The sequence below is a fragment of the Tamandua tetradactyla genome, chromosome 23 (assembly GCF_023851605.1).
Source record: "Tamandua tetradactyla isolate mTamTet1 chromosome 23, mTamTet1.pri, whole genome shotgun sequence".
Lineage (NCBI taxonomy): Eukaryota > Metazoa > Chordata > Mammalia > Pilosa > Myrmecophagidae > Tamandua > Tamandua tetradactyla.
Genome location: NC_135349.1, coordinates 2,006,038 through 2,026,844, shown reverse-complemented (window position 1 = coordinate 2,026,844; position 20,807 = coordinate 2,006,038). Strand labels below are relative to the sequence as shown.

At 44.2% G+C, this 20,807-nt stretch overlaps 1 protein-coding gene across 15 annotated transcripts in view; it reads left to right on the top strand.

The window, feature by feature from the left end:
- Window positions 1-20,807, top strand: part of IQCE (IQ motif containing E) — a 105,056-nt gene that overhangs the window by 63,951 nt on the left and 20,298 nt on the right. For all 15 annotated transcript variants that reach the window (XM_077140461.1, XM_077140460.1, XM_077140462.1 and 12 more), the window contains 2 exons: window positions 10,919-11,101; window positions 15,360-15,383. In XM_077140461.1, coding sequence (XP_076996576.1) covers window positions 10,919-11,101; window positions 15,360-15,383 — 207 coding nt within the window. The remainder of the gene's footprint in view (window positions 1-10,918; window positions 11,102-15,359; window positions 15,384-20,807) is intronic.

Below are 20,807 nucleotides of genomic sequence, written 5' to 3'. Positions count from 1 at the left end.
CATACCGTAGATAAAAGGAGCATCAGACGCAAGGTTTTCACAATCACACAGTCACGTTGCAAAAGCTGTGTCATTATACAATCATCTTCAAGAAACAAGGCTACTGGAACACAGCTCTATAGTTTCAGGCACTTCCCTCTAGCCTCTCTAATACACTATAAACTGACAAGGTGATATCTATATAATGCATAAGAATAACCTCCAGGATAACTTCTCAACTCTGAAATCTCTCAGCCACAGAGTGTGCATTTTTTTTTTAATTTTTTTTTATTAATCAAAAAAAGAAAAGAAATTAACACAACATTTAGAAATCATTCCATTCTACACATGCACTCAGTAATTCTTAGTATCATCACATAGATGTATGATCATCATTTCTTAGTACATTTGCATCGATTTAGGAAAAGAACTAGCAAAACAGCAGAAAAAGATATAGAATGTTAATATAGAGAAGAGAATTAAAATAATAATACAAAAAATATATATATATAAAAAGGAAAAAGAAAAAAAACAAAAACAAAAGATACAAACACACAAACAAACAAACAAAAAACCATATTTCAGGTGCAGCTTCGTTCAGTGTTCCAACCTAGTTACATTACACTTAGGTATTATTGTGCTGTCCATTTTTGAGTTTTTGTATCTAGTCCTGTTGCACAGTCTGTATCCCTTCAGCTCCAATTACCCATTATCTTACCCTGTTTCTAACTCCTGCTGGTCTCTGTTACCAATGATATATTCCAAGCTGATTCTCGAATGTCGGTTCACATCAGTGGGACCATACAGTATTTGTCCTTTAGTTTTGGGCTAGACTCACTCAGCATAATGTTCTCTAGGTCCATCCATGTTATTACATGCTTCATAAGTTTAGTCTGTCTTAAAGCTGCATAATATTCCATTGTAGGTATACGCCACAGTTTGTTTAGCCACTCGTCTGTTGATGGACATTTTGGCTGTTTCCATCTGTTTGCAATTGTAGATAATGCTGCTATAAACACTGGTGTGCAAATGTCTGTCTGTGTCTTTGCCCTTAAGTCCTTTGAGTAGATACCTAGCAGTGGTATTGCTGGGTCGTAATCCCTTCTGCCATTCTATGTCTTTTGATTGGGAAATTCAGTCCATTAACTTTTAGTGTTATTACTGTTTGGATAATATTTTCCTCTACCATTTTGGCTTTTGTATTATATATATCATATCTGATTTTCCTTCTTTCTACACTTTACTCCATACCTCTCTCTTCTGACTTTTCATATCTGACTCTAGTGCTCCCTTTAGTATTTCTTGCAGAGCTGGTCTCTTGGTCACAAATTCTCTCAGTGACTTTTTGTCTATAAATGTTTTAATTTCTCCTTCATTTTTGAAGGACAGTTTTGCTGGATATAGGAGTCTTGGTTGGCAGTTTTCCTCTTTTAGTAATTTAAATATATCATCCCACTATCTTCTAGCTTCCATGGTTTCTGCTGAGAAATCTACACATAGTCTTACTGGGTTTCCCTTGTATGTGACAGATTGTTTTTCTCTTGCTGCTTTCAAGATCCTCTCTTTCTCTTTGACCTCTGACATTCTAACTAGTAAATGTCTTGGAGAACGCCTATTTGGGTCTATTCTCTTTGGGGTGCGCTGCACTTCTTGGATCTGTAAATTTAGGTCTTTCATAAGAGTTGGGAAATTTTCAGTGATAATTTCTTCCATTAGTTTTTCTCCTCCTTTTCCCTTCTCTTCTCCTTTTGGGACACCCACAACACGTATATTTGTGCGCTTCATATTGTCATTCAGTTCCCTGATTCCCTGCTCAAGTTTTTCCATTCTTTTCCCTATAGTTTCTGTTTCTTTTTGGAATTCAGATGTTCCATCCTCCAGTTCACTAATTGTAGCTTCTGTCTCTTTAGATCTACCATTGTAGGTATCCATTGTTTTTTCCATTTTTTCTTCTTTGTCCTTCACTCCCATAAGTTCTGTGATTTGTTTTTTCAGATTTTCTATTTCTTCTTTTTGTTCAGCCCATGTCTTCTTCATGTCCTCCCTCAATTTATTGATTTGGTTTTTGAAGAGTTTTTCCATTTCTGTTCGTATATTCAGCATTAGTTGTCTCAGCTCCTGTATCTCATTTGAACTATTGGTTTGTTCCTTTGACTGGGCCATATCTTCAATTTTCCGAGCGTCATCCATTATTTTCTGCTGGTGTCTGGGCATTTGATCAGATTTCCCTGGGTGTGGGACCCGGCTGGTTGAAAGGTTTTTCTGTGGAATCTCTGGGCTCTGTTTTTCTTTTCCTGCCCAGTAGGTGGCGCTCGTGGCAGTCGTCTGTCTGCGGGGCAGTCGGCCCAGGAAACCGCGCGTGGAGGCGGGGGTCGCTGGCCGCCGCGGCGTGGGGGAGTGCCGTTCCAAATTGCCCAGCTAGCCCGAGACGCCAAGCGTGACGGGATGGCCCCGCTATCCAACGTTCCCAGTCAGACCGGGGAGCCACGTGCGTGGAGGGGACCCCAGTCGCCAGCCGCCCCGGCCGGGAAAACGTGCGCCCCTCGGGTATCTCACCGCAGCGGATTCTCCCTGCCCGTTCAGCCGTTCCAGAATGGGGTATGCTGTCTTTTTGGTCTCTGTCGTGACTCCGGCACACAGTTTGTTTAGCCACTCGTCTGTTGATGGACATTTTGGCTTTTTCCGTCTCTTTGCAATTGTAAATAATGCTGCTCTGTTTCGTATTGTTTCTGTTTCTTTAGTTGCTTTTCTGGAGGAGGAACTAAGACCCGCGCGTCTTACTAAGCCGCCATCTTCTCCGGAAGTCGGAGTGTGCATTTTTTGAAGGAGAAAAATCATCCAATTTTTTATGATTTGTTTGGTTTGGGGGTATGGTTTGTACTTTCTTTTTTCGTTATTAAGAGCTGTCCTTTTAGATTATAAATTTGGACCCATAGGTGGTAGAAACAGGTCTCATTTTAGTGGTTACAACAGTCATTCTTTCCATCAGAAAAGCCAAGCTAGACCTATTATGTGCTTAATCCCAGGAATTCCATTTTTTTTAATTAATTAAAAAAATTGACACACTATTTAGAAATCATTCCATTCTACATATACAATCAATAATTCTTAATATCACATAGATGCATATTCATTGTTTCTTAGTACATTTGCATTGATTTAGAAAAAGAAATAGAAAGAACAGAAAAAGAAATAAAACTATAATAGAAAGAAAAAAATAAAAGAAAAAAAGAAGAAAAAAAACTATACCTCAGATGCAGCTTCATTCAGTGTTTTAACATAATTACATTACAATTAGGGAGTATTGTGCTGTCCATTTCTGAGTTTTTGTATCCAGTCTTGTTGCACAGCCTGTTCTGTATCCCTTGAGCTCCAATTACCCATTATCTTACCCTATTTCTATCTCCTGATGGTCTCTGTTACCAATGACATATTCCAAGTTTATTCTCTAATGTCGGTTCACATCAATGGGACCATACAGTATTTGTCCTTTAGTTTTTGGCTAGTCTCACTCAGCATAATGTTCTCTAGGTCCATCCATGTTATTACATGCTTCATAAGTTTATTCTGTCTTAAAGCTGCATAATATTCCATCGTATGTATATACCACAGTTTGTTTAGCCACTCGTCTGTTGATGGACATTTTGGCTTTTTCCATCTCTTTGCAATTGTAAATAATGCTGCTGCAAACATTGGTGTGCAAATGTCCATTTGTGTCTTTGCGCTTAAGTCCTCTGAGTAGATACCTAGCAATGGTATTGCTGGGCCGTATGGCAATTCTATATTCAGCTTTTTGAGGAACCGCCAAACTGCCTTCCACAGTGGTTGCACCATTTGACATTCCCACCAACAGTGGATAAGTGTGCCTCTTTCTCCATATTCTCTCCAGCACTTGTCATTTTCTGTTTTGTTGATAATGGCTATTCTGGTGGGTGTGAGATGATATCTCATTGTGGTTTTGATTTGCATTTCTCTAATGGCCGGGGATATTGAGCATCTCTTCATGTGCCTTTTGGCCATTTGTATTTCCTCTTCTGAGAGGTGTCTGTTCAAGTCTTTTTCCCATTTTGTAATTGGATTGGCTGTCTCTTTTTTTTATTATTAATTAACGGAAAAAAAGAAATTAACCCAACATTTAGAAATCATACCATTCTACATATGCAATCAGTAATTCTTAACATCATCACATAGATGCATGATCATCGTTTCTTAGTACATTTGCATCGGTTTAGAAGAACTAGCAACACAACAGAAAAAGATATAGAATGTTAATAAACAGAAAAAAATAAAAGTAATAATAATAGTAAAAAAAAAAACCTATAGCTCAGATGCAGCTTCATTCAGTGTTTTAACATGATTACTTTACAATTGGGCATTATTGTGCTGTCCATTTTTGAGTTTCTGTATCTGGTCCTGTTGCACAGTCGTATCCCTTCAGCTCCAATTACCCATTATCTTACCCTGTTTCTAACTCCTGCTGGACTCTGTTACCAATGACATATTCCAAGTTTATTCTCGAATGTCGGTTCACATCAGTGGGACCATACAGTATTTGTCCTTTAGTTTTTGGCTGGACTCACTCAGCATAATGTTCTCTAGGTCCATCCATGTTATTACATGCTTCATAAGTTTATTCTGTCTTAAAGCTGCATAATATTCCATCGTATGTATATACCACAGTTTGTTTAGCCACTCGTCTGTTGATGGACATTTTGGCTGTTTCCATCTCTTTGCAATTGTAAATAACGCTGCTATAAACATTGGTGTGCAAATGTCCGTTTGTGTCTTTGCCCTTAAGTCCTTTGAGTAGATACCCAGCAATGGTATTGCTGGGTCGTATGGCAATTCTATCTTCAGCTTTTTGAGGAACCGCCAAACTGCCTTCCACAGTGGTTGCACCATTTGACATTCCCACCAACAGTGGATAAGTGTGCCTCTTTCTCCACATCCTCTCCAGCACTTGTCATTTTCTGTTTTGTTGATAATGGCCATTCTGGTGGGTGTGAGATGATATCTCATTGTGGTTTTGATTTGCATTTCTCTAATGGCCAGGGACATTGAGCATCTCTTCATATGCCTTTTGGCCATTTGTATTTCCTCTTCTGAGAGGTGTCTGTTCAAGTCTTTTTCCCATTTTGTAATTGGGTTGGCTATCTTTTTGTTGTTGTTGAGTTGAACAATCTCTTTATAAATTCTGGATACTAGACCTTTATCTGATGTTTCCATATATTGTCTCCCATTCTGTAGGCTGTCTTTCTACTTTCTTGATGAAGTTCTTTGATGCACAAAAGTGTTTAATTTTGAGGAGCTCCCATTTATTTATTTCCTTCTTTAGTGCTCTTGCTTTAGGTTTAAGGTCCATAAAACCGCCTCCAATTGTAAGATTCACAAGATATCTCCCTACATTTTCCTCTAACTGTTTTATGGTCTTAGACCTAATGTTTACATCTTTGATCCATTTTGAGTTAACTTTTGTATAGGGCGTTTGATGCGGGTCCTCTTTCATTCTTTTGCATATGGATATCCAGTTCTCTAGGCACCATTTATTGAAGAGACTGTTCTGTCCCAGGTGAGTTGGCTTGACTGCCTTATCAAAGATCAAATGTCCATAGATGAGAGGGTCTATATCTGAGCACTCTATTTGATTCCATTGGTCGATGTATCTATCTTTATGCCAGTACCATGCTGTTTTGCCCAGTGTGGCTTCATAATATGCCTTAAAGTCAGGCAGTGTGAGACCTCCAGCTTCGTTTTTTTTCCTCAAGATACTTTTAGCAGTTCGGGGCACCCTGCCCTTCCAGGTAAATTTGCTTATTGGTTTTTCTATTTCTGAAAAATAAGTTGTTGGGATTTTGATTGGTACTGCGTTGAATCTGTAAATCAGTTTAGGTAGAATTGACATCTTAACTATATTTAGTCTTCCAATCCATGAACACGGTATGCCCTTCCATCTATTTAGGTCTTCTGTGATTTCTTTTAGCAGTTTCTTATAGTTTTTTTTTTTGTATAGGTCTTTCGTCTCTTTAGTTAAATTTATTCCTAAGTATTTTATTCTCTTTGTTGCAATTGTAAATGGGATTCTTTTCTTGATTTCCCCCTCAGGTTGTTCATTACTAGTGTATAGAAACACTACAGATTTTTGAATGTTGATCTTGTAGCCTGCTACTTTCCTGTATTCATTTATTAGCTCTAGTTTTCGTTGTGGATTTTTCAGGGTTTTCGACGTATAGTATCATATCGTCTGCAAACAGTGATAGTTTTACTTCTTCCTTTCCAATTTTGATGCCTTGTATTTCTTTTTCTTGTCTAATTGCTCTGGCTAGAACCTTCAACACAATGTTGAATAATAGTGGTGATAGTGGACATCCTTGTCTTGTTCCTGATCTTAGGGGGAAAATTTTCAATTTTTCCCCATTGAGGATGATATCAGCTGTGAGTTTTTCATATATTCCCTCTATCATTTTAAGTAAGTTCTGTTGTATTCCTATCCTTTGAAGTGTTTTCAACAGGAAAGGATGTTGAATCTTGTCAAATGCCTTCTCTGCATCAATTGAGATGATCATGTGATTTTTCTGCTTTGATTTGTTGATATGGTGTATTATATTAATTGATTTTCTTATGTTGAACCATCCTTGCATACCTGGGATGAATCCTACTTGGTCATGACGTATAATTCTTTTAATGTGTTGTTGGATACGATTTGCTAGAATTTTATTAAGGATTTTTGCATCTATATTCATTAGAGAGATTGGTCTGTAGTTTTCTTTTTTTGTAATATCTTTACCTGGTTTTGTATGAGGGTGATGTTGGCTTCATAGAATGACTTACGTAGTTTTCCCTCCACTTCGATTTTTTTGAAGAGTTTGAGGAGAGTTGGTACTAATTCTTTCTGGAATGTTTGGTAGAATTCACATGTGAAGCCGTCTGGTCCTGGACTTTTCTTTTTAGGAAGCTTTTGAATGACTAATTCAATTTCTTTACTTGTGATTGGTTTGTTGAGGTCATCTATTTCTTCTTGAGTCAAAGTTGGTTGTTCATGTCTTTCTAGGAACTTGTCCATTTCATCTAAATTGTTGTATTTATTAGCGTAAAGTTGTTCATAGTATCCTGTTATTACCTCCTTTATTTCTGTGAGGTCAGTAGTTATGTCTCCTCTTCCATTTCTGATCTTATTTATTTGCATCCTCTCTCTTCTTCTTTTTGTCAATCTTGCTAAGGGCCCATCAATCTTATTGATTTTCTCATAGAACCAACTTCTGGTCTGATTGATTTTCTCTATTGTTTTCATGTTTTCAATTTCATTTATTTCTGCTCTAATCTTTGTTATTTCTTTCCTTTTGCTTGCTTTGGGATTAGTTTGCTGTTCTTTCTCCAGTTCTTCCAAGTGGACAGTTAATTCCTGAATTTTTTGCCTTTTCTTCTTTTCTGATATAGGCATTTAGGGCAATAAAATTTCCCTCTTAGCACTGCCTTTGCTGCGTGCCATAAGTTTTGATATGTTGTGTTTTCATTTTCATTCGCCTCGAGGTATTTACTAATTTCTCTTGCAATTTCTTCTTTGACCCACTCGTTGTTTAAGAGTGTGTTGTTGAGCCTCCACGTATTTGTGAATTTTCTGGCACTCCGCCTGTTCTAGTTTGCTAGCTGCCGGAATGCAACACACCAGAGACGGATTGGCTTTTAATAAAAGGGGATTTATTTTGTTGGTTCTTCAGAGGAAAGGCAGCTAACTTTCCACTGAGGTTCTTTCTTACGTGGAAGGCACAGGATGGTCTCTGCTGGTCTTCTCTCCAGGCCCCTGGGTTCCAACAGCTTTCCCCGGGGTGATTTCTTTCTCCATCTCCAAGGGCCCGGGCTGAGCTGCAAGTGCTGAGATGAGGAATGCCAAGCTGCTAGACTGTGCTACATTGCGTTCTCTCATTTAAGCACAAGCCAATTAAGTTAAACGTCACTCATTGCAGCAGACACGCCTCCTAGCCGACTGCGGATGTAATTAGCAACAGATGAGATTCACCTACCATTGGCTCATGTCCACAGCAACAGAACTAGGTGCTTTCACCTGGCCGAGTTGACAACTGAATCTAACTACCACACCGCCTATTATTGATTTCCAACTTCATTCCTTTATGATCCGAGAAAGTGTTGTGTATGATTTCAATCTTTTTAAATTTGTTAAGACTTGCTTTGTGACCCAGCATATGGTCTATCTTTGAGAATGATCCATGAGCACTTGAGAAAAAGGTGTATCTTGCTGTTGTGGGATGTAATATCCTATAAATGTCTGTTAACTCTAGCTCATTTATAGTAATATTCAGATTCTCTATTTCTTTATTGATCCTCTGTCTAGATGTTCTGTCCATTGATGAGAGTGGTGAGTTGAAGTGTCCAACTATTATGGTATATGTGTCTATTTCCCTTTTCAGTATTTGTAGTGTATTCCTCACGTATTTTTGGGCATTCTAGTTCGGTGCGTAAATATTTATGATTGTTATGTCTTCTTGTTTAATTGTTCCTTTTATTAGTATATAGTGTCCTTCTTTGTCTCTTTTAACTGTTTTACATTTGAAGTCTAATTGTTGGATATTAGTATAGCCACTCCTGCTCTTTTCTGGTTGTTATTTGCATGAAATATCTCTTCCCAACCTTTCACTTTCAACCTATGTTTATCTTTGGGTCTAAGATGTGTTTCCTGTAGACAGCATATGGAAGAATCCTGTTTTTTAATCCATTCTGCCAGTCTATGTCTTTTGATTGGGGAATTCAGTCCATTAACATTTAGTGTTATTACTTTTTGGATAATATTTTCCTCTAACATTTTGCCTTTTGTATTATATATATCATATCTGATTTTCCTTCTTTCTACACTCTTCTCCATACCTCTCTCTTCTGTCTTTTTGTATCTGACTCTAATGCTCCCTTTAGTATTTCTTGCAGAGCTGGTCTCTTGGTCACAAATTCTCTCAGTGACTTTTTGTCTGAAAATGTTTTAATTTCTCCCTCATTTTTGAAGGACAATTTTGCTGGATATAGAATTCTTGGTTGGCAGTTTTTCTCTTTTAGTAGTTTAAAATATCATCCCACTGTCTTCTTGTCTCCATGGTTTCTGCTGAGAAATCTACACATAGTCTTATTGGGTTTCCCTTGTATGTGATGGATTGTTTTTCTCTTGCTGCTTTCAAGATCCTCTCTTTCTCTTTGACCTCTGACATTCTAACTAGTAAGTGTCTTGAAGAACTCCTATTTGGGTCTAATCTCTTTGGGGTGCTCTGCACTTCCTGGATCTGTAATTTTAGGTCTTTCAAAAGAGTTGGGAAATTTTCAGTGATAATTTCTTCCATTAGTTTTTCTCCGCCTTTTCCCTTCTCTTCTCCTTCTGGGACACCCACAACACGTATATTTGTGCGCTTCATATTATCATTCAATTCCCTGAGCCCCTGCTCAAATTTTTCCATTCTTTTCCCTATAGTTTCTGTTTCTTTTTGGATTTCAGATGTTCCATCCTCCAGTTCACTAATTCCAACCTCTGTCTCTTGAAATCTACCATTGTTTTTTTCATCTCTTCTACTGTATTCCCATAAGTTCTGTGATTTGTTTTTTCAGACTTTCCATTTCTCCTTTTTGTTCATCCCTTGCCTTCTTCATGTCCTCCCTGAATTTATTGATTTGGTTTTTGAAGAGATTTTCCATGTCTGTTCGTATATTTTGAATTAATTGTTTCAGCTCCTGTATCTCATTTGAATTGTTGGCTTGTTCCTTTGACTGGGCCATATCTTCAATTTTCCTGGTGTGATTTGTTATTTTTTGCTGGCGTCTGAACATTTAATCAGATTTCCCTGAGTGTGAGACCCAGCAGGTTGAAAGATGTTCCTGTGAAGTCTCTGGACTCTGTTTTTTTTATCCTGCCCAGTAGGTGGCGCTTGTCTGTCTTGGGTCCCACCAGCAAAAGATGTTGTGGCTCCTTTATTAATGCCACTATTGGTGTTTGGTTCGACCCAGTCCCTGCCACTGTCGGAAACTCCCTCCTCTCCCTCCGGGCAGCCGCCTGTGGGGGAGGGGCACCGGTCCCTGGCCCCCGCGGCCTTGGAAACTCACCGATCTGAGACCCGCCGCCGGTCCGGGAAGCTGACCGCTGGGGAGGGGTGCCGGTTGCCGGCCCCCGCGGCTTGGGGAGCCCGCTGCTCCGAGGCTCGTAGCCAGTCCGGGAAGCCACACGTGAAAGAGGGGCGCCGGCCACTGCGGCTTCGGAAACTTGCCTCTCCAAGATTCTCAGCTGGTTCGGGAAGGAGGGAGGGAGCGGCGCCAGCAGCCAGCCACCGCGGCCCGGGGAAGTGCGCGCCGCTCAGGGAGCTCACCGCAGCGGAGTCTTGCAGATGCTCTAGCCAGTCCAGACTGGGGTACGCTGTGTGTCCGTTCCCTGCCGTGGCCCCGGGAGCTGTTCTGCACTGTTTCTGGTCACCTAGTAGTTGCTCTGGAGGAGGAACTAAGACGCGCGCACCTTACTAAGCCGCCATCTTGTCCCCCAAGTCTTTTAACAAATCAGGAATTCCATTTTTGTAATACAATATTAAACTAAAAGAAAGAACATATGATCAGATTTAAAAAATGAGATGATTATCTTTGCAAAAGTAAACATTTTCCTGTGTTTTCACAAGCCTGTGAAAAGCTCATTTCCAGACATTCCAGGGGTTCTCACCTCTCTTCTCCTGGGAAATTGTAGCAACAGAATGTTTAGAGAGCAAAGAGAAAACCTAGTTTAAGTCTAAGTTCAGCCCAAACATTGTTCCTCCAAGGAGTTTTGTCATGCAGCCCTCTGGACAGCATAGCTAGGGTTTCTCCTGATTAGAAAGTCTGCCAGGCGGAGGTGAAGGCCTGCCCCCGGGCCTGACAGGGGCCTCCTTCCTGGTATGTGACTGTCCCTCACGTCTTGAATCTCCCACAGACCCCAGAAGATCCCCCAACCTCCTGTGCCTCCAGCAGCCACAGCCCACAAGATGCTGAGCCAGACTCAAGGGAGCCATCTCCATGGCCTCCCTCCCCCTGCGCCGGTGGGCAAGGAGAAGATTGGAGGAGAGAGGAGGCTGCCAGGATCCTGCAGAGCTGGTGGAAGGCATACCAACACAAGGTGAGCTGTCCCAGGAGAACCCTGGAGCATCCCCAGGGCAGACCCTCCCCCAGTGACGCTTTTCCAGCAGCAGAAATCATCCTGTTCGTAGGTTCATTTCTCCAGCATTTATGGAGAGCCTTTGAAGTGCCAGACTCCAGGCTGGAGGCTGTTGGCAGGCAGGAAAAGGACAGCGTGACAGAGGCTGGGAGGAGAGGGAGACAGAGCGAGACGCTCCTGGTGCCACGGTGGAGGGAAAAGGGGTGGGGGTCAGGAAGGGCTTACCTTTCAGCTGGGCCTCAGAGGTAAGGATTCCATTGGAGAGATGGGAAAAAGACCACAGCTTGTTTCCCACAGACAATTGTCAGCTCGTTCGGTCCATCAGCGCACAGTGGTGGGACGGCCGCGTGGTGGATGGCAGGTGGGGCGTGGCTGGGCAGGTCTCAGGGAGCCGACCCCTGGTGCAGATGGTGCCTGGTGGCTCTGGGCTCACCTATGACCCACCCTGTATAGTACATGGAGAGCTTAGGGATAGGTTACAGTTCTACGCAAAGCATGGGGCATTTAAAATCACTCAGCAGGCGTCTTTTCTGCAATTTCCTGGGAACAAGCAGCGCAGGAGCACGTTCTCTTTTATTAGGAGCCTGAGAAACCTGCCTCAGTAGGCTGCTCCTAAAATAATGGGACAGGAGGATGTTCCCTCGGAGCAAAGCACGTGTATCTTAGAACTCGGGTTGGGGTGGGGGTAGGGGGTGGGAGAGGCTCTGAGTCTGCAGCATGTTCCTGGAGCTTGCCAAGTGGAGCTGAATGGGACAACTGGTCAGCTGCCCAGGGAGCTTGCAGCATTCTCCTGGAGGAGTGGGATTTCCTTCCACGCTCCTCAGGTGGTTCTGCATGCACACATGCCACTGAAGTTCCAGTCCTTCAAGGCCAGGGTGTCCTTAGATAAGCCAAATGCTTTAAAAGATCCGCTCAGATTATAAGCACTTTGCTTACTTTATTCCCCTAGTTCAAAATCAAAACAAGCCCAAACAAGACAGTTCTCTGCTTGCCTGCTCTATTTGCTAAACTTACTAAAATCTCAGTTCCAGCCAGTTGCCATTAAGGTATTTTAGCGTTGTTTCTTCCCAACCTTTGTTATGAAGGTTTTCAAAAATTGTTTGACAATACAGTATACTAGTTCTTGCTCCTCACCTCGATATAACACTGGTGAACATTGAGCTCTGTTTGTTTTAGATAAACAGACTTTTCCCCAGAACCACTTGAAAGTAAGTTTTAAACTCCAGCATGTCTTCTAATAAAGACACTCTCCTATTTAACCATAGCACAATTCTCTTCCCTGAGGAAATTAACAATAATGTCACAGTATCATCTCATGTCCCCTTCATAGTCAGACCTCAGTGGTCCCAAGAATGCCAGAGACAGGATCCAGGTGAGACTGGATTTCGACTCAGATCCCGTCAGAGTATTACATGTGTTTGACCCCTTAGTTTACAACAGCCCCACCTTTTTTTCTTTTTTAAAGGCATTTTCTTTCTGAAAAAGGCAGTCTTCTAGAATGTCCCCCTTTCTAGATTTGTCTAACTATTTCCATATGGTGTCATTTAACTTGTTCCTCTGTCCTTTTGTTCTGTAAATTAGGTCTGCAGGCTGGATTAGAGTCAGTTATCACCGGGCCAGGGTTCGGGAATGCCACAGCAGGTCCAGGCGCCAGTCTGTCAGATTTCCCCTCCAGGTGTTTTCGCATTGTTCACCTGGTGAGGGTAAGGAGCCGCCCCCTTCATGGTGCGCGTAGCCTCTAGAGCAGCGGCCTGGTCCTCTGCGAATCTCTTCGCCCAGCCCTCCACCTGCTGGCTGTAGCAGCCTTTACTGACCACTACCTGAATCTGTTATCTCACAGGATTGTTAAACTGTGAGTTCTTCCCTAAGTTCCGTAACTCCTTCCATTTAACAGCTGGTGTTCTTCTGGAAAGAAGAATCTTTCCTTAATCAACTGGCGATACAGTTATTCCTAAAAAGGCAGGGCAAATGCTTAATTATTTATCTTTAAGTACTAAGTAAATGTTGATTCCAACGTAAGGCACTGTTCCAGTAGTCACCTCCAATAGATGAAAGTGAGTTTCTTTCTCCCTCTCTGGGTTGGGGGTAGTATTGCTATTTATTTCTTCAGTTTTTAAAAATTAATTGGGACATGCATGGGTAGCTTAGTGGTAGAATTCTTGCCTGCCATGCGGGAACCCTGGGTTCCATTCCCAGTCCATGCACCACTACCACCTCCCAAAAAAGAGTTGTGAACAAAATTCCCTGTGATATACATGTGTGGAGACACATTTTAAAAAGTAAAATTACTTAGTCATTTTTCTTTTTAGCATTCATATTGTCCCAGACTGGGGTGACAGGGGTTTACTCTACCTGTGACGTTTGTTTGGCCGTGAGGGTCCCCCTTTCCTGGCACAGTGTGATACCCCAAGCTCACCTGTGCCCTTCTCACCTTAAACTGGAATTAGCCGTGTCTGAACCACTGGCTTTTTTCTTTTTTTTAATTGATAAACAACATACAACACAAACATTCTTAACACACAAACTTTCCATACATGGTTACAATCAGTGGCTCACAGTATCATCACACAATGGTGTATTCATCACCATGATCATTTCTTAGAATATTTGCGTCACTCCAGAAAAAAGAAATAAAAAGAAAAAAGAAAAAATTCATACATGCCATACCCCTTACCCCTCCCTCTCATTGACTGCTAGTATTTCCAGCTACCCAATATATTTTAAACTTTGTTCCCCCTATTTTTTTTTCTGCACCCCTCACCACTCCCTTTCATTGATCACTGGTATTTCAATCTACTCCATTTGTTTTAACATTTTGAACCGCTGGCTTTTTACACTTCTTTCCCTCTTACCTTTCTTCTGCTCAGTCCTTTGCTTAATTAGAGAGATAAAATACGAACTTGGCACTGAACAAACCCAGCTCCCTGTCCACCTCCCGTCAGGTCTTCCATGGCCGTTTGCTCTTCACCTCCCCCCAGCGTCCACTTTTCCTTTCCCTGCAGGAGCTAAAACATGCAACTATTTAACTGATATGAGTTGAACCTTTACATTTCAGAGTTCTGCTTTAAAACACAAAATTCTAGAACGTTTGCCTCTCCCTTTAAGGTCCCTGGGAAGGCCGAAGGCCCAGGGAGAGAAGGCAGGTACCTGGGCTCAGGCCTGGAGTCTTGGTGGTCTCAGCGTCCCCCTTGCCTCTCCGGTCACAGTGAGGGTGAGTGAGGGAAGCTGAGAGCCGAGTTAGCCCCAGGCCACCCTCAGCCTCCCTCACCTCCATGAGCTACAGCCGGCCGTGACTCAGAAAGTCAACTCCTTTAAGGGCCAACCGCATCTCTTACATCTTTCTCAAGTCATGGCACGTTTCCTTTCTTCAGCTTTCACACTACATGTTTAATAGATTTTTTCTTTCCCCAGCCCACTCCAAACCCTTACCTATGTCTGTCTTTATCAGCTCTTTGATGCTAGCTTTAAATATCCCCTCACTTTTCATATGAATTTTATTAGATTTTTATTTCTTTTGCTTCTTTTTATACCCCACTGGTCCTTGTACTCAGTTTTTTCTGCTCCTGCCGAGTCACATCTTTGTCCTGTAGCAGCTTTGGGCCATCCCTTCTGTTTAATACTGAGAACTGCCAGGTAGCATGTCACTGATGCATTTGCCATTGTAGCATCTTCACGCTGGAAAGGACTCTGGCCGTCACTCACATTTATGAAAACGTGACTGCTGATGCGTCCATGTCCGTGTATTTCAGGTGTGGCCTGAGAAGCCCTTTTCTGGTCCCCGGGTGATTGTGCTGATGGTTCAGCTTTAGGAGTCGGCAGCCCTGACCCCTGTGTGGGAGTCCTTAGTGGCAGTGCCCCGGGGCATGTCACTGTTAGGATCACTCTGATTGTTGCTACTGCTGCACCTGCTGGTGCCAGCCGTGTCCCCGGCCCGGAGGGCTGTGCCCGTTTAGTCAGGGCCAGTCAGCCCACCTTCAGTTCAGGGTGCCTGTGATGTCTCCTGGGGAAGTTTGCTGTCCTCGTGGTAACTCGCTTGGGTGCATCTCTGTTACCAGAGCGCCGGGGTTCCCCTAGCATCGTCGGCCAGGGACTTGGGAAACGTCCTGGGAATGTGGGGCACAGAGAGGGGCCTGTGGTAGATTAAGGTCAAGAAATGAACACTATGTGGTTAAAGATTCTTCCTTCTCACCTTAATTCATGATTTATTTCTTTATTTCAGAAAGAAGAAGCTGTTCTGGATGAGGTAAGCAAGAGTTGTTTTTCAGTTTCCAAATTTGAAAGGGCAGAGTATTTTTTACACTGGAGCAAAATAACTGAGGGGGTGTTTAAAGAAGCATCATTAGCTACCTGTTTTCATGAAATCAGACCCAAACCCCAACTAAGTTTAAAGTACAGAAGTAATATAAACATCAAATAAATATTTGGATCATTGCACATTTTCACAATCCACTTACTCAGTCATTCCTTGAACATATTTACTGACCTGAGCACTCTGTCAGACCACCTGACAGGCCTTGCAGACGCTGGACCACGTAAGAACAGACAGGTGAACATGCCTCCGTGAGCCAGGGAGGAGGTGCTGCCAGTCCTCGGCCCAGGGGGGAAGTGTGTGAAGGAGCCGGCCCAAGCTGGGCCCACGGGGCAGAAGACTGCACAGAGAGTTGCTGGGCGGGGCAGTCTGGTTTGTTTTGAGGAAAGTGAGCAGCAGGTCTCTTTGACTGGAGCCGGATGGGCAGTGGGTACTCGGCAGAGTCACGGCAGCCCCTTAGCGGTTCCCCTCTTCTCTTGGGGTTCCTTCTGGTGCCACAGGACTGTTCACAGGCTGTCGGGGTGGAGGGGGCTGCCCCCATCTTCCCTGGGACCAGCCATTAAAAGTGCAGGCATGGACGGCAGACCTGCCCCCACTCACTGACGCCCAGCCCCAAGTCTGGGGACCAGTCCTGCTCAAACTGAGGGTCAGCCCCATTTCCTGGGCACTCCAGCATGCAGCCAGGGTAAGGACATGGCCTGATGCTGCAGGTGGACTCCCTTTTCACCTTGGCTGCTCATCCATTCATCTCTCATTTTACCAGATAACCTGCTTTGTGTCAGATACGTCTAGGTACCTGAGAGCTGATAATAAAGCTGCTGGAGTGCCCCACACCTCATGGGGTTCACGACAGATGGTGAAACAGATGTGCACAGGTGGGGTCAGCATGCGGGGGCCTCCACAGCCCATGGCTCCAGAACTTACCCCATCAGAAGTTTGCCAGGCTGCAGACACCCCCCACCCTACCTCCCTGAAAGGAGCCCCCACTGACCACTCCTCTCACCCTCTGTCTACCTCTTTTAGGACCTCTTCAGTACTCACCCCCACCTGGCTTCTCTGCCCCTTGGCCTGCCCTCCCTTCTTGTGGCCTGGCGCTCACCCCACCTCAGTTGCCACTCCTTTGGTCATGCCCCTGTCTTCCCCAATCTAGAGTTAGAGTTCCACATGTCCTCTTACTGACCTTCACGTCCCTTCTTCTGGGTACCTCCATGGCACACCCACACCAACAGTTCCTAGACCCGTCCCCCACACCAAGGCCCTCTTGCCCCCTGACCCAGCATGAACCCCATGGCCATCGCCATCACCGCTCCCATCCCTGCCCCACCAGACTTATCTGGCAAGCCCCACTCCTAATTTAAATCCCCCTGGGCCTGCCCCGGCTGAGTGTGCCTGGAGAAGAGCACCTGACGAGCAGGTAACCCAGAGCACAGGTGGGCCTTGGCACTGCCCAGGGGTCTCCAGAGACTCTACTCCCTGCCACTTTATACTGGACCTCTCCTCAAATCTGTAATCCTGCACCACCACCACTCAACAGAGGACCTTGCTGCTTATTTCACTGAGAAACAGAAGCAGCCAAAGAGACCTTCTAAGCACTGTAAGATACTGCTTCACATGCACTAGTGTGGCCACAATCAATGAAAAATGGTATAGCTGCTGTGGCAAGTGGTCTGACAGCTCCTCAAAATGTTAAACTTAGAATTACTATATGATCCAGCAATTCCACTTCTAGCTATTGTCCTGCCCAAGAGAACTGAAATCTGGGACTCAGATATATATGTGTACCCCAGTGTCCACAGCAGTGTTAGTCACGATAGCCAAAAGGTGAAAGCCATCAGCCATCCGTCCACAGATGATGGATCAACAAAATGGGGCCTTTCCTCACAGTGCAATATTATCATTGCATGATGCCATTTATATGAAATGTCCAGAATAAGCAAACCATAGAGACACAGTGGATTTGTGGCTGCCAGTGGGTGGAGGGAGGGCTAACGGGGAATGACTGCTGATAAGGACGGGGCTGACTCACCCCACTCTTCCTGCCATCCCCCCTTCTTCCTGCATTGTCAAGGTTTCCTTCTCTACCAGATCGTTCCCCTCACCACACAGACGTGCTGTCATAGCTCCCGTATTAAGAAAACCATAAACCCCCCTTGGCCGCACAGCCCCTGCAGTGTCCCTTCCTGCCTTCCTGTGAACGCTTCCGCCTGTGGCGCCTCACTTCCGGGCTGGCCTGGCCGTGCGGGAATGCAGTGCTCTCTCCTCCTGCAGCTGGACCTCGCGGCAGCCCACCCCCCACCCCCCAGAAACTTCTGTCCCTGGGGCTGCTCCTGCTTTTTCTTCTTGTAATTTTACTTTGTAGTAATTTCAAACTTATGATGCGGGAATAATATAAACCCCATATAGAGAACTTCAACCTAACCCCTGCCCAATACCAGATCTGCCAGCTTTTAGCATCTCACCGCATTTGCCGTATTCTTCTCAGTGCACCAGCCATCAGTCCATCTTTCTGTTTCCTAAACATCTGTGAGTAGGTTGCACATATCATACTCCTTTACTGCTTAGTACTTTCAGGTGCATTTCCTAAGAACGAAGGTCTCCAGTGCAGTCATTAAGTCCCAGAACCTTAGCTTTGATAAAAAAGCTCACAGTCTGGATCCCAGTTACTTGGGCTTATCCTTGGTTTTGCTTCTTATCTCAGTGGCTGTTTCTCTCGGTCTCTCTGCAAAGTGGCAGAAAGCACAGGAATCGGGCCTGGGACTCTCTTTCCAGGGGCACCCCAAGGGCAGCAGGTGGGGTGCTAATGGTGCAGGCAGGAGTCTGCAGAGAACCTGAAAGCAGATGAAGCTTGTCACAGGGCCCTGTCCCAGCAGCGCTGTGCAAGGTGGGCGGACTGCCCAGCCCTGCCCTCGGCTCTCCAGACTTCTGCAGGCAAGGACCTGAGCACAGGAGACTTGGCCGTCTGAAACCCTTCCAAACCTAACCCGTGTAGTGTGAAAATCTCTGGGGGTCCAAGAATACAGCAGTCTCTGCCCTCATGGACCCCATTGACCCACTTGCCCAGGCCAGAGTGGAGGCCTGGGACCCATGCCTCCTCCTGTCCGCTGGTGCCCACCCCCACCTGCCAGCTCACCTGCTCACAGCTCAGAACTGGGCCCTTCCTGCCCCAGCCTGTGCTCCACCGCCCTCACCTCGCCGGTTGCAGCCACCTTCCCACTTGGTCCTTGTTTCTCTTGCCCCTACGGCCTGTTTCCCAGATGACACTAGAATGACATCTTTTAGGTGTTAGCAGAAGGAATACGCATCACACGTTACACAGTCCTTTGGGAGTCCCAAATTCATTCATTCACTTGAAAAATAATTATGTACTGTGTGATGACGTCGGCTCACACTTAGACCGAAGGTCAGAGGTCTTAGGACAGAGCCTGCTCGCCATGTTCCCTGGCTGCCCGGGCCCTGCCCAGCCCTCTCAACCAGCCTGGCTGTCTGGCCTTCCTTGACACTCTGGTGCACATTCCTTCCACGGGGCCTTTGCGCCTGCTGCCTTCTGCCTAGAAGGTGCATCCTCCCTCCTCTCATCTGGGTCTCCTTCAGCCAGCCTTCTCTGAACACCCCAGACCCTGCACTCCAGCCCACAGCCTGCTTTTCGTTCCTTCAGAGCCTCATCCGCACCTGACGTTTGGCTTCATTCTCATCTTTCCCCTTAGAGGGTGAGCTCCACGGGGACAGGCGCCATCTCTTTCATTTGCCACTCTATCCCCTGTTCCTAGAATATTACTAGACATGTGGAATGCGTTCAGTAATTATTTTTCAAGTGAATGAGTGAATTTGGGACTCCCAAAGGACTGTGTAAAATGTCATAAGCCACACAGCCAGCCTGTGCCTTTTCTCTTATATACCCTCTCTGAGCCCGAGTTCCCTCATCTCCAAAGTCAAGGGCTATCGTGAGGGGTAACTGCGGGTGTGCCCAGTGGGTGGCCCCCAGGGGCAGCCTATAGATGGTCACACCCGGCGGCTGGAGAAGGGGTTCACTCGCCTGGGCTCACACCCCTGCCTCCCTGGTTCTCCACACACCAAGTGACCTTCCTCTCCCTGCACCGCACCCCAGTTTCCTTCATTTATGAGATGGAACTATTGGCTGTTGTGAAGTTTAGGAGAGAAGATAGGTTGTAGGGCTGACCACAAGGCATCTGGCCTAAATCAGGCACTCAAGGGCCCCACTCCCCTTTCAGTGAGGGTTTGTTTGGTGGGACTTCAGCAACTGCCTCCTCCCCTGCAGTGGATGCCAGGAGTCCCTCCAACCAGCAGTAACTCCACTGTCACCCAGATGCAAATTTCCTGGCTTCATCCGAATGCTGTGCCCTTAGTGGGTTAATTTGTCCTTAATATCTGGTGTTCTCTTGCCTTCCTTCATTGTACTTGCTTCGTAACCCTATGTTTATAACATTTCTTCACCTTGGGTTTAAAAAAAGATGTTTTCCTCTTGTGACCATCGTTACAGAAGCATCTAGACCACTGAGGCTGCAGTAAGACTCAGCGTGCTGTTCTCTTAGAGCGTGAAGAGCTGCGAGGCCTCTGTCCAGCTGTGGTATTCTCAGTCAAGACCGGAGCATTGTACAGGGGAAAGAAAGTTCTGTCCCTAAGCTACAGAGCCTTGATTTCACAACGTACAGAGTGCCATGTGTATCTCTGAAGAAAATCTTTCAGGATTCAGGTCAAAGGATAAATAATATAGAGACCCTGATTGGTTTTAGATGAATATGGAAAGTTTATGAAACAGCATAAACTATTCCGACATAAAATACTATTTCCATATGAAAACATCACTATGTGTAAACTCTGGACTAATACCAGCAGCTAAATTTAATTGCTTTTTTTTTAGCTCAAATGCAGCTTCATTCAGTGTTTTAACATGATTACTTTACTATTAGGTATTATTGTGCTGTCCATTTTTGAGTTTTTGTATCTAGTCCTGTTGCACAGTCTGTATCCCTTCAGCTCCAATTACCCATTATCTTACTTATTTGCTTTTAACAAGATAATTCAGTTATATTCCAAGATTCAGTTTTCTAAAGTATATTAGTTTACTAAGCTGCCAGAATGCAGTATACCAGAAACAGGAACAGTTTTTTTTTTTAATTATTATTAATTTTAAAAAATTACAAGAAAGAAACGTAAACATTCTTAACATTTGCTCATTCCGTTCTACATATATGATCACTAGTTGACAATGTCATCACATAGTTGCATATTCATCATCATGATCATTTCTTGGAACATTTGCATCAATTCAGAAAAAGAAATAACAAGACAACAGAAAACTAAAACAGAAAAAAATTTTACATACCATACCCCTTAATC